Source organism: Brachionichthys hirsutus, unplaced genomic scaffold, assembly GCF_040956055.1.
Source record: "Brachionichthys hirsutus isolate HB-005 unplaced genomic scaffold, CSIRO-AGI_Bhir_v1 contig_471, whole genome shotgun sequence".
Taxonomy (NCBI): domain Eukaryota; kingdom Metazoa; phylum Chordata; class Actinopteri; order Lophiiformes; family Brachionichthyidae; genus Brachionichthys; species Brachionichthys hirsutus.
In genome coordinates, this window is record NW_027180492.1 from 62,821 (window position 1) to 77,223 (window position 14,403).

Sequence of the window (14,403 nt, forward strand, 5' to 3'; positions counted from 1 at the left end):
ACGGTAAGATTCCTATTAAATTGTTTAACTGATTAGATACTTTATGTAAAAAATAATATAATTTACTTTACAGATTCTACCCATTGGGCAGCAGTGGGTAGCGCTGTTGCCTCACCGCAAGAAGGTCACGAGTTCAAATCCAACTTTCTGTAAGCAGCCTTTGTAATACCTTTTATGTAATTTGGTCCTGGACAGAGCTCGTAACTCAAATCGCTCGTATGTCAAATCAATTTTTCCCATATAAAATAACTGAAAAACAATGATCCGTTCTGGCCGTCTCATTTAAAACACTCAAATCAACGCTAATAACAATGGAAACAAGTTTTGAATTGCTATATAGATGCAAACACATGTTTGCTTTGGGGATACATGTTTCTCCAAAGACAATCGCAAGTGTGTCCACTCACCTCTGGTTGTCAGGGGCAACTCAATTATCTTGTCAGTGACAAATGTGTCACTATTCCTTCACAGACAGATGTGTACAGCTGAGTACAGCACATGCAGCAGCGATTCAGTGACCTGGAAAGGACATGTGTTCTATGTTCACGTGTGTTCATGTGTTCATGTGTTCACGAATGAGGCAAAGATGAGTCTGCAAGCATGATTTCAACAAGTCACTAATTTATAGGCGATTTCAGCATGGTGTCTTTATTAAAACGCTTAATGGGGCCAGCAGTACGGGCTCACTGAGGCCTTGTACAATGAGCATAAAGAAATGGTTCTAGTAAAAGAAACAACAAGTACATTTTAGTGATGAATAGATGCTCTCTGTTCTTTTCAGGAGGATCTTGACTCACACACACTCAGAAATCTTCAGTTTAAAGACCGCAGAGAGCAACTCGCCTGAGACTGCTCTATTGTTTGATGAAGAGCTTAGTCATGTAACAGCTGTTATGAATTAAATATCAGCCTAATCAAGCGTCTGCATTTGTCATCTGTTGTCTGGCTGTAAAGGTAAAACTCCCCACCTGAGCGAAGTACGGTCTCATAGCTCAGTGGTTAGAGGGCTGGTCTTGTAAACCAGGCGTCGTGAGTTCAGTTCTCACCGTGCCCCGAATCACTTTTACATATATTTTACAATTTTACACACACATATGTAAAATTGTGTGTAAAACAGCATGGGACATGGACACAGGGTCTATACCAGGTGGGCAAACTCTACGTCCCTTTGGGCTTTGTGATCCGGCCCTCCGAACTTGTCCAAATTATATAATTAAAGTAAATGTTGTTATAATTAAACTTCTTTCCTTTTACCTTTTCCCTGTAATGCTGCCTTTAAAAGGCAAAATCCTTTCATGTAATGGCTTCCCCTCCTGAGGCACCGGACGGTTTGCCAAAATTTATTCGAGGCCGCCCGATAGTTCTCTTCCATGGCCTCTCCGAGCTCTTCCCAGGCCCGGGTTTTTGCCAATGTACGCTTGGCCTGCCGGTACCTGTAAGCTGCCTCCGGAGTCCCACAAGACAAGCTGGCTCGATAAGACTCCTTTTTTGGCAGCGCCAGGCGCCGGAGACCCTTTGACCAAAGCTCAGAGCAGCAGCTTCAATAATGGAGGTGGAGATCATGGTCCACTCGGACATCATGTCCCCAGCCTCCTCCGGGATCTGGGAGAAGTTCTCCCGGAGGTGGGAGTTAAAGGTGAAAACATGCTTTCACCTACAGCGGCCAGAGAGCATTACAAGTCCAACACCGCCCTCTAGTGGAAGGGGAAATTACCTTAAATCCTACTGAAAGTGGAATTAAGCTCATAGGTCATAGAATATTTGACCAGTATCCTCGTGAGAACAGTTTTATTAAACCATTTGGAAGAAAGAATGCTAAATCAACGAGGCCTCAGAGGTATCAGTCACCACATCAATAAAATTCATTCTGTTAACATTCTGCAGGAATCTACTTCCTTACCCAAACACCACCTCGGCCACTGTGAGCCTCTCTGTTTTAAACATCATGAGGATCATATTTTTATTTTATTTTAATCTGTTTGTGTGATGGAAGTTACATATTTTCAGAAAGAGATCACACCAATAAAGCCATAAAGTAATGATGGAAATCTGGAAAGCTGAAGCAATTGGTAAATTCTCGTATATATGATTTACATAAACAATAAATGGAAAAGCTGAATGCCACCTGGCAAGGAGGGCCTTTTGGAGCAGACTGCATCATGGGAGAGTTTACGCAGGCAGTATCAGGGCAGCAGAAAGCTTGAGGATATGCTCGCTGTAACGTATGACTGTGTATCCTCAATATTAAAGTGGAAATATAATGTGATTATTACAAACCGCCAAACACGCTCACACATAGTCACATCACACAGGCATGTTGGAGGCAGCGCTGGCCAGATGCACACACAAACATGCATAATCCACACAAATGGTCATACAGAAATGATTCCACCCCCCCTCCACACACACATACACGTCAAGTGCGAAACCACATATACACACTGGAACAGTTGCTCAGCACAAACCACATTCAAACACACACACACACACTTAGTGTATACCTCCACACCACCGGTCCAGACCCAGACGCCGCATGCCAGTGCACCTCACTCCCTGAGCCGCAGGCCGCAGGGGTGGAAGACGAAACAGATGGGTACCAGCTGTTTGGATGAGAGCCCCGGGTACACAGCTACTGTATTGCAGCCCACTCGTACACACACACACACACACACACACACGCATGCATGCATGAACACCAACTCATTCTAGATGTTTAACTGCACCCATGTATGCACTGCTCCCAGAGTTTCTCACACAGAACTTAAAGGAAATGCATCTTAACCGATCTGTTGGGCGATTGTAGGTGTGATGTCATCACTGAAATTCAAAACCAATAACTAGAATTATACTACTGATTACTGATGTTACAAAGGGCAACCCTAAAAAGGATGCACCATGCTTTTTGCATTTGAACAGAGACATTGACTGTCAAGATAAGCCCACGTTTAGAAGAGTCAAACAGAAATGAAAGAATTCAATATGAATTCAATAAGTGTTGGCTTTGAATGCATTTCACCTTCATATTTGTTACAGCTCCCCGCCACCACTCTTGTGGGTTCTGTGTACTTTTACGGCAGCAAGGTCAGGTGACAGTCTTTATTTTCACACATAAATAATAAATGAAACACAAAACACAACAAGTAAATCATACTTCCTTGCTTCTTGGACTTTTCAGTCACCAACCTGGAACCTTTGGCACTTAAATAAAATTAAGAAGATAGAAAGAAAGCTTTTTTATTATTACTGTTATTATTATTGAGACGTTAACCATAGTACAAACACTGCAACGAGGTTTTGTTTATACCCTACACAAGGGACCCCTCGAAACAATCACACAATCATGCAAATGTGTATATGGACCCCGTAGCATGCGGAGAGAGGCATAGGGTGAAGCCGCCGCCATGAACGGTGCACCAGGAGCAGTTGGGGGGTGGCGGTGCCTTGCTCAAGGGTAGCTCAGTGGTGTTCTGAGGGTAGACTGGCCCAGCCAGCCACCAGCACACACTCCTCATTCCATCTGAGCTGGGACTTGAACAGTTTGCTCTCTCCGGTTCTCAAACCAAGGCGCAACTAACTGAGCCACTGCTGACACTTAACCCACTGCGCTACCTGCACAACACACAAAGTTACTGACCATGAGTATAATGGGGTAGTCGTCCACCAGAGAGTAGATATTTATTTCAGGAGGCATCCATCGGTCCACTTTCTTGCCGCTTTTCCTGTTTGCGAGTCACGGGGGTTGCTGGAACCAATCCCAGATTACTATGGGCAAGAGGCGGGGGTACACCTCAGACGAGTCGCCAGCACATTGCGGCGCCACACAGGGACGGACAAGCACTCACGCACACGCTCATACACTACGGATAATTTGGAGCCATCGATTCACCTGAGCTGCATGTTTCTGGAGGTTGGAGGAAACCGGAGAACCCAGAAAAAACCCACGCGGACACGGGGAGAACATACAAACTCCGCACAGATAGGATTTGAACCTCGCACCTTCTTGCTGTGAGGCAACAGCGCTAACCACTACGTCAACATGCCAGTAGAAAGGCAAACTCTATTGGGTTTTATTTCAGGAATAATGTCGGCGTGAATTAAAGATGATTGTTTGTTGCAGTATCGGATAACCGATCTGTCAGAAAGTCTATGGCTCTCGGACGCTTCAGTCGGTCTGTAATCTAAAGGAATCTGACCTGATGTTCAACAAGATGTACACCCCCCCAGTAGAGTCCAGACACTGGTGGCAACGGCTGATGACTGGTGACATGTTTCAAACCAAAGAAAGGATTGGTAAAATGATGGATTTTGATGGATATATATAAAAAACTTCACAGAGGTTTATTGTCACAACAGCTGTGACAACCTAAAAGCTAACTGTCCACAATGAGGCCGGTTGATGCTGCCGATCCTCCCGACCTCTCTTTGTTTCTCTGTGTTTCCTCTCTGAACCCAGTAATTTCTGATCCAGCCTCAACTATCAGCTTTCATCCTATGAGTCAACCGAGGTGGTGACTCCTTCAGCTCATTACAACATGACTTATTGTAACCAAAACGCTCCTTTTAGTGCCTTGAATGCATGTTTCCACTGACTGAACACCATTAGTTACAGCCAGCGGTTCTTCCCTTTTATTACATTCACTTTGAATGCAATACGTCCCGTTAAATAAAATTCAGCATTGTGTTAAGTACAGGCAGGTTTTGATTCACGGGTGCTTAAAGTTTCTGCGATGGTCGAGCCACCGCAAAACGTGAGATGAAACGTCACAGAGCGCCTGCGTAGTTCACAGGCAATCCTGGGGCAGCGCTTCAGACTGTAGCATCTGCTGAACGCTGAGCGGGAAAGAAATGGCGAATGGAAATGATACTGTGTGCATGGTTCACCGCGGTCATCCTGTGATTCCAGCTTCAGAGCTGATGTGGTCTGGCCAGTGTGGGTAAAGAGGGGAGGCTGGGACAAACGGCAAGCTGCTTCGGAATCCTGTTCCCCCCGTGGAAACCAACAGGATGTCGTTAATGAACCACAGTGCGTTTGAACTGTCGCATCGCGCCCGTAGAGCTGTCCAGCCCTGAACGCTGGCCTGCACAACATGCAATGGAAGAGGAAGTCAAACGAGAAACATTTCTAAACACTGAGGATGTATCAAATCAGGAATCACTGTCTCACAGACGAAAGACCACAAATCAGATGTTGGCCATAATATCGGGGAGAGTCTTTGGGTAATGTATTGTGGAGGCTTTAAGTGACTGGGGCAGCCTGGTTCTTGTTGTGTCCCAGCGGCTCCCTGCCGCAAACTGTCAGGTCTGACGTGACCTCAGAGTCCGACTGCAGCCAACATTTCAGTGAAGACTGTTGCCGCTTGTTGATTTATTTGCGAAGGCTTTGGGGAAACACTGTTGTTTTTCCACAGATTCCACTGCTCTGGGATTGAATTTACTGGCTGGCAGTCTGGCTCCCTCTGAGTGGGTTTACCTGCCACGGCCACAAGATGGGGGTGACGGAGTGCTGCAGAACTGGCAGTTAATGTGTCGATAACAAAGAGGGGGGGGAAACACACACAAGCTCACATCATTATCATGATATCTGCATACAGTGGTGATGGTTCAGCAACTGTGTGTAGATACGCTGCACATTGTTTCAATTACTCCAAACTGCTGTTCAGACCATGCCATCGGAACAGGCTCAAAAATACTACCGTGTTTGATCTTGTGGGCTTTTGTGAAACTGGAAATGAATGGTGATTAACTATAATGATGATCGTCATGGTGAACGGTTTTGTGCCACAGGTTATTTAACCGTAGAGTAGAACTAAAAGCTTTAAAAAATAAAACTATTACCCGGTACTGTCTTCAGAGGGAGGAATGCGGCACGTTGATACGGTCCAGTCGATGAGTCCAGGTGATTTCCAGTCAGCAAAGGACCTTGTCATATTTGATGAGAAACCTCAGTTACCCAAAGACATGCAAGCTGTAAAAAATGTTGCAAAGTTGTCTTCCTTTCTCGGTGGAAGCAACTTGAACTGCTTGAGCCCAGCTCAAGTTTATTTGTGCGTGGACGTGTGCATGTGTGCGGCGTTGCAGTGGCATAGCTTTGTAGTGTTGACTGAGAGAGAGGATATGGCTATGATTAAAGCAGGCAATAAAGCAAAGGTGGTAATTGGGATCATAAACACTCACTTTTCCATTTACCCCTCTAGTGAAGTGTTCCTCTTTTATTCTGAGCGGCCGCTTCCTCAGAAAAACAGCATCCACTCCGAGTGGTCTGAGTGTTTACACCCTTTAAGTCAACAAATGCCGAGAGCACAGCAGTCCACATTAACAGGTTGGCTTTCCAATGATGGTGCACTCATGAACCCAGAATGCAAGCAGTGTTTCCATTCAAATGGCTGAAAGTTAGAAAATAGAAAATGCTGTTATATGAACACGACTAGCTAATTCCATTGAGATCATAATCTGTTACATCCAGAATTAAAGAGGTAATCAGATTAATGTTGCAAAAACAGAGTTTTTTTTTCCTGCTAATTTTGTAAACTTTCAATGATAATCTTTCAAGGCTACTGGTTGAATGTGCTATCACAAAAAAAAGCACATTTTGAAAAACTCCAAACAGACAAAAGCAAATGATAAAAACAATTCACCCCATGTTACATTATTCTGTTATTTTACAAAGCTGTGTTGAAGATGAGTCATTTAATTGACATTTATTTTGTCTTGTATTTATTATATAATATAAACTAATCCAAAAAGTAGCAGAAAGTAATCAGGTTATTCAATTTTAAGATTACAGAATACACGTTTCCCCAGGTCATTGGTAATTGCATCACAATGTCTTTTTAAAGCAAGCCCTGATTGAGGAAATAGAAATCTGCATTAAAAACAATTATATATTTACGTAGAGGCGTTTTAACCAAACAAATCAGCAGTTAAAAACAATTAATTTACTGTAATTTAAATTATATTGCATTTTGGGTTTTTTTTTTTATTAAATTTGCACGTGTGACTCTTTCACTGCTGATCTGGGCTCAGATCAAATGAAGGGCGAATGAAGAAACGTTTTCAGATCTCGCTATGAGGAAATTAAACTCGGAGACATTTGGATTGAGTGTTATGGGCGCAATGCACCATGTGTCCTTCCTCTGCAACATCAGAGCAGCTGAGATGTCAGTAAGTCTCAAATTTAAAAGGTGCTCATCAGATCTGAGTCTGTTTTCACGAGTTTGACAGATGCTTTATTATGACTGGAAGAGATTATGCCTGCCCTCTGGCCATGCAGATTAGGATCCGTTCAACATTCTTCTTCCCTTTAAGAAGAAACGCGTATCTATTAGGCCATCTGCATTTTCAGGTTAAGGCCGAGGAACGTTAATTTCTCGCAATCCTTTGAAGACGGGTCGCGGCGGAAGCTCACCCGGCCAGTGTGTTCCTTTGCTTCTCCAAGTCTAAATGCTGTTTGGCATGTTTGTCATAGCAAATGAAAGGAATAACGCAGGCTGTCAGGTATAGGAAAGAGCCAGGCTACAAGGCTGTAGCAATCAGGAAAATGGTCCGGAACAAGGCAGGGCTTCAGTAAAAAAATACCTCCAGTCCTACTTTAAAAAGCATGAGTCCAGGGAAAATTAAAATGTAGAGTGCAATTAAAAAAATCACTGTGTAAATGTTAGCATGTGGAAGTTTTTCTTTTCCTTTTCCCCTTTTTTCCCCTTCCTTGTAGCCGAACAAAGAATGCCCAGAGGCAGAGCTGTGCAGCTGCTGCATATTACTGCATCCATATGTTTTAAATAAGTCCCCATTATAATTAAAATCATAAAAAACAGGTAATGTGGCCCTCTTAAACATTTAAATTTAAGTTAACTAATGTGGCGTTCAAGTCTCTGTGAGCCTTATTGCATTTCCTAATTGAACGAGTCTTGGGAACAACCAGATTCAGCAACGATCAAAGAAGCCATTATTTGGAACAGATATTGCTCCAATGTTGGAATCTAAAAGAAAATTGTGCTTACACCTAAAAGCTGTTTGCATTTCTATACAAACAATTTCTATTTGCCTTTTTGGCCTAGTTTTTAAGTCAGAGGAAAGACCCCCTTGCACATTGCACAAGACTGTGAGAAACGTTGCATATTGACTGATACAATCAGCAGTAATTCAAAGAAAATGTGGGCATGAGGTCGTCTGTAATTTCCAGCAATCTCAACTCTGCAGCTGCACATTGGTGGTATTAGAAAGGCAACATGGACTCCTGTGCTCATTAAAACGAAACTAAAAATGTGTTTATTTGCAGATCCAGCTCCTCAATGAAGACACTGTCCACTTGTTTCCTGAGACTATGACAGATCAGAGATCAGTTGGTTTTCAAAAACAAAGCAGCAACTTTCAACATTTATGACCTTTGAGTATGGATTAAAACAAACAAGCAGATACCAACAATAGCGGATATGCAATATGTTGAAGGTAGAGGAGCTCACACAATGAGGATTTGAAGTGAACTTTCACAGAGGACTCCACTCCACTCCAACCTTCTGTTAAAAGCCACTGAGGGTGTCTCCTCACACCAGGACATGTCAGTGGAGTTTCCATGGGAGGAAAGACGATGTCTGGTCAAATTCGCTTTAAAATGGATATTTCCGAGCCATCAGAGGGTGAAAGTCTGGGCTTTCAGACTGATTTTGTGACGTCTTGCTGACAGTGGCCTTCCATTCCTCAAAAGTTCAATATCTCCTAATATATTTCCCTTCAGCCGTGCAGTAAGAGTCCCAGGCCGGCCCGGCTCTGGCACACTGTTCACATTTCGCTTAATGGTGCACGCTAATTTACTGAGACTGCACACCGTTCTGGGCCCGTGGTACAATGCCCACGTTCCAGCTGAGAAAATATATCATTAGTCCCTCATCTGTGTAATGCTTGCCACGTTTCGCTATAAAAGCAGGGTGTAAAGCAACATGGATAAAACAGGAGTGATTTGCAGTGAGCCTCATTTTTGCCTGCCTTGGAATAGTTAGTGTTATGAAAACCGGATGGGATGCAGTGTTAAAAAGGCCGTTTTGCTTACCGAAGGCTCCTGGGTGGCGGCAAGACGAAGCGTTTCCCTTGCCAATGTCTCCGATGATGTCCTATACAGCCGTAGTTTGTAGAGAGGGCAGCTCTTTACGAGCCTGCTTTGAACGTTATACGGATTTGATTAACTTTCCAATTAAGATTCCATGTTAATTACAGACCCGGTATGTTAAATCAGGAAGATGGGCTCTGCAGAAATATACGTGTGCCCCCCACACGTGATTACGTTGCTGCTGCAGCGCTTGATAAAAGAATAAAGGAAGTTTCTTTACCACCCAAAGGGGGGGGGGGGGGGGGGCTCCACAGCAGACTGGCATCCTACACAACTGCTGCAGCTTATGTGTTGCTCTGTCATTAAGTGGCCAACAGTGAGCGCGACACCATTTTTTTTTTTTTTTGGCACAACACCACAGCTCTTTGGTTTCTTTACTTCACAAACATTTTTACAGGCGTGACAGGCTGCGACCGAGCAGGCCGCAACAGACAGCTCTGTCACCTCAAAAAAACCACCGCGCCGGGCCTCACGAGCCGGCTAAATATACCACCTCCTGTTGAGTCTGACCGACTATCGTGTGGCTTAATTAACCGACACAGGACACCTAATTAGAGGCCAGTGGAAGCCCTTTGACTGGATGCTTTGTAGCCGTGAGCACAGAGCGAACCATGCCTTCAACCCACCAAAGTCCTTCCCTTATCACTCACCAATGCAATATTGAACAACCCGAACCCGGTCGTCCCACCTCATGTTCTACATCCATGTTCACCATTCTACTTACACACCGACCTGTCCAGATGACCTAGCAACCGCCGTCTACTCTTCTGTCGCTCGATTTCCTTTTATCACAAGGCAATTCATATGGCAGCAATTTTGGCAGGCCAACACCCAGTTGGTGAATGTGCCTGACCCCCTGTCTGTCACTTTCTGCCCCCCTCCTGCCACCCTCCACAGACACCCTTTATAAAGCCACATCTATGACAGGGGCCCGAGCGCCCAGCCCGGTAATGTTAGAGCCTGAGGATCACGAGCATCTATGGATTTTCAGATATTACAGGTTGCAAAACGTTGCTCCATGCATGTAAGCTAACTGCTCATGAATGAGAGTGTGGCAGTCCGCTACCGTCTCGTTCCTCTTGTCCCGTCAGGGGTCGCCACAGCAAATAGACCTTCGAGTCGAGTGCATGCTTATTTCTGGCAAAGTTTTACGCCGGATGCCGCTCCTACCGCAGCCCGTATTAACACATAATAGTTTCATTTGACAAGAGAAATTCCTCAACCATCAGTGCCATGTCACCATTTTACTGCACTGTGAGCATCCATCCATCCATCTGTTGGTCCATCCATCCAATTTATTGTTGAGATGATTGTGATTGTTTGTTCAAGTCTCTCGGAGCCTTATTGTATTTCCTAACAGAACTGAGTCTTGGGAAGAACCAGATTCAGCAACGATCAAAGAAGTCATTATTTGGAACAGGTATTGCTCCAATGTTGGAATCTAAATAAAAAATGGATCTTACGCCTGAGAGTTGTTTGCATTTCTATACAAACAATTTCTATTTGCCCTTTTGGCCCAGTTGTTAAGTCAGAGGAAAGACCCCGATTGCACATGACTGTGAGAAACGTTGCATATTGACTGATACAATCTGCCCAGAACCTTCTTGCTGTGAGGCCACAGCGCGACCCACAGCCACTGTGCTGTCCTAGTTGTAAGCATTCAACCCTTAGCATGTGGCCTAATTCAAAACAGTGTGCCTTCGCAGTGGTTATTTCTATATTTCATCAACATGGCAGGAAAATAATAAAAAGAAAGGGAGCAATCCGTTCATTCCATCCTCATATTTGGAGCGAGAGAAGCAGTTTCACTCAGATGAAGCTGGACACATGTATGGAGTGGAAATGGCCCCATTTAAATGGTTTCACCATCCGGAAATGCAGTGGCCTTTGACTCCATGCAGAAGCCACTTACAAGCCCTCACAATAAAAACCCACGCAGGCTATAATAAGACCTGCTTTGTTTCAAATACGTTGAAGTGAAAACATTTATTGGACTAATTACAACGGTCTTCTATTCTTCCTGTGTTACACATGCTTTGGCACAGCTCCCAGCATTCCATCAAAACGTCTAGCTTCCATTGACTACCGTGCATGGAGAGGTAGGGATTAAATGTAACGCCTTACTGCGGGACTAAATCCATTTTCACCGATGGTACTTTCTTTTTTTAAATTGATCCATGAACTAGCTAATGTCAATCCTGCAGGGATTTCGTGAAAAACCTTGCGGCTACCGTACACGATTACTGGTCCGATGCCATAGCAGAAAAATAGTTGTTTGAAAGTTAAAAATGTGAACCCATGACTGCACATATGCAGGTTAATTGGATCGACTTCAAATATGTAATTTAATATGAACAGTTGACATCTGATCATTATGATACAGAAACACAAACTTGTTCTTAGATTTATTAGAAAGGTTTAAATGCTTTTTTGCATCTAATAATTGATCTGCTGATATTGAGCTTCGCCTCGTGTGTGCCTGCTAATATGACAACTGCAGCCTCCCCAAATCGATCAACACTCTTCAGTATTTATGAGCCATTTTGGACTGGTAGGGGAATCCTCAGAATGGACAGCAGAAACCACAGCCTCGCATATCAGGACAGCAGTTGTAGCAAAACTGGCAAAGAAGCAGGGCTACGCTTCTGTCCATGCTTCCATATGACTTTATATTTGGGGGCAGCAGTGGCTCAGTGGGTTGGGACCTGAGCTGGGAGCCAGAGGGTCACTGGCCCAGACAAAAATACAGTGTGGACTGGTTGCTGGAGAGTTTACTGCCTCCAGGGCACTGCTAAGGTGCCATTGAGCAAGACCCCCCCCCCCCCCCCCCCAAAACAGCCCCAGTCATGCCAACTGTGGCGGTGCCTTCACCCTATAACCCTTTCTACTCATGTTCCAGGCCCCTACATATGGATGTGTGTTTAATCATTTGGAGGTTCCCCATATTAAGGTGAAAACAAATGTTGCTGTCGGTTGCGGAATGGTATGGCTACATATAGCGACATATATTATTGTCATATCTATGGTGATACAGACAATACTTTAATGATTTTATTGTCGCTTTCATTTTTTTTATGAAATTTGTCTACAAGATGAGATGATGACTTTCCCATTCTCATTCCCAGCAGAGGCTTTTCCCCCCAATGAGGCAACAGAAGTCCAGTCGGTATAAATACCAACACATTTGTCATATTCACCCATCAGACAGGAGAAGAAGTCAAAGGAGCTGACAGGAGTCACCAGAAGAGTCCGAGGAGCTCAGAACTAAAGCAGTCAAACCTCCAAACATGAGGACGTTCAGTGTTACAGTTGCTGTGGCCGTCATGCTGGTCTGTATTTGCATTCAGGAGAACTCTGCTGTTCCAGTCTATGAAGTAAGAACTTCACTCAGAATCATTTCATTCGCTTTGAGGGTCTTGTCAAACTGTTAAATCCTGACTCCGACTATAAATGTTAACAATTCATTGACAGGTTCAGGAGCTGGAGGAGCCAATGAGCAACGACCATCCAGTTGCTGCACAAGAAATGTCAGACGACTCCTGGAAGGTATGTCCAATTCGATGAATGGACTGAGACAAATGTCTCAGGTCCATTGAAGGAGAGTCCATGAACAGAGGATAGTGATGATGCTGGAGATGAAATACTGTCCCTTGTCTTTTACACAGATGCCGTATAACAGACGGAAGCGTAACCCTGCTGCCTGCAGGTTTTGCTGCAACTGCTGCCCTAATATGAGTGGATGTGGAGTCTGCTGCAGGTTCTGAGGACTCCTGCACCAGCCTGGGATTTCAGCAACAACCACTAAATATTCATGTGTTAAATTAAACTTCTGTTCTGCTTTATTCACTATTTGATCTGAACCCTTGTAAATATGTCAAGTAATAGATTGTGGTCAAACAGTACTTCAAGTGAGTTCCGCTGTTTGAATATTCACAGAAACAACTTATCAGTTCAATAAACTTTAATTCTGCTGAAATTCAATGTCTTGGGCTCTTTTATATTATTTTGATCTTGTAATAAAAACAGTCTCATTTTCATTGACATGCATCAACAATCTTGTGGAACCGGATCTGTCGACGCAAGTTCAACATAAGGTCAACGAAAGGTCAAAGCCGTGAATCATTCTGACTATATACTCTTACAGTGATTTCCAATATACTGAATATATCGGCCTTTTTTTATTTTTGCTTGCTTGATTTTACTCATACAGTGTTGAGTAAACAACATGAAGTCAAATGTCCTGGATGAGATCCTGTAGGACAGAAGTTGTGCAATCTCAGAGACTCGTACTCTGGTTGGGCAAGAATCCATTGATTATTTGAGGGACAGCGTCCTCAGCAGGATACACTAGTGAGCATTTCAGAGTGCCGAACATGATGAGCAGGACTTTCAGAGCCTGTACTGGAGTCAAGAATGAAGAGAGATTTACAATATTATGTGGAACAGTTTATATGTAGCCAATTATTACATTCTACCCATCCATTGTCGATCCATTTTCCTGCAGACAAGACGATTGCGATCTTCTCGTCTACGCAGTAATATCTGCCTTGCGGGTCACAAAACTGCTGGAGCCTATCCCAAGCGACTCCGTGCGAAAGGTGGGCCGTGGGGGTACACCCCGGAAAAGGAAATAAATACAAATCAGAGTTTTAACAGCTGAATTTAGAAGCATTAATCATACGTGGCAGCTGCATTTCTCATCTGGTAGACAAATTCCAAAAAGAAAATTAAAGCTACGATAAAATCATTAAAGTATTGTCTGTATCACCATAGATATGACGATAATATATGTCGCTATATGTGGCCGTATCTGTCTTACAGTTTTGTGCCGGAAGGTCCCAATGAATGAAATTGTAAAAGTAGTACTTTCTGTTACAATAAGAACAAAAAGTTCTTTTTTTAATCAATGACTAGCCAGATATTTATTCCATCAGGCAGTCCCTGATTCAAAAGCGTTTTGATATTCCGTAGATTTCACATGAATTAGGGTTTTTCCATTATTTGGCAAGATTGTTGGAAGACCGACTTTCCAGGATATTATAAATGGCCTTGACTTGACTCAGAGTTCATTGCAAACACTGATCACTTTCATTTCTACTTGGTCTTTAGATTGGTTTTAAACTGTCAGAAACGTTAATCATGTTTGAGTGAAAAGGTAGAAAATCATATAGATTTAGACTTATTGATGCACATTGTTGAAAATTCTTATTATTTTGACCTCAGTTTTGTCAGAGTATTCGATCCGGATGATGTAGAATATTGAACTGTCAACAACTTATAACAGGTTCTAAGACATAAAGAAC

The 14,403-nt window shown here is 43.4% G+C and overlaps 1 protein-coding gene across 1 annotated transcript; it reads left to right on the forward strand.

The window, feature by feature from the left end:
• The first annotated feature begins 12,387 nt into the window (after nt 1–12,387).
• On the forward strand, nt 12,388–12,864 carry LOC137915565 (hepcidin-like). The gene is made up of 3 exons (XM_068758766.1): nt 12,388–12,474; nt 12,572–12,646; nt 12,766–12,864. Exons 1-3 carry the CDS (start codon nt 12,388–12,390, stop codon nt 12,862–12,864), a joined length of 261 nt encoding a protein of 86 aa, XP_068614867.1.
• Nucleotides 12,865–14,403: the final 1,539 nt, after the last annotated feature.

Bases quoted from the DNA above. Each gene is read 5' to 3' on its own strand.
- LOC137915565 (XM_068758766.1), top strand. From the start codon at position 12,388: ATGAGGACGTTCAGTGTTACAGTTGCTGTGGCCGTCATGCTGGTCTGT. The intron at 12,475-12,571 runs GTAAGAACTTCA...ATTCATTGACAG, and splicing joins CTGCTGTTCCAGTCTATGAA to GTTCAGGAGCTGGAGGAGCC. The intron at 12,647-12,765 runs GTATGTCCAATT...TCTTTTACACAG, and splicing joins TGTCAGACGACTCCTGGAAG to ATGCCGTATAACAGACGGAA.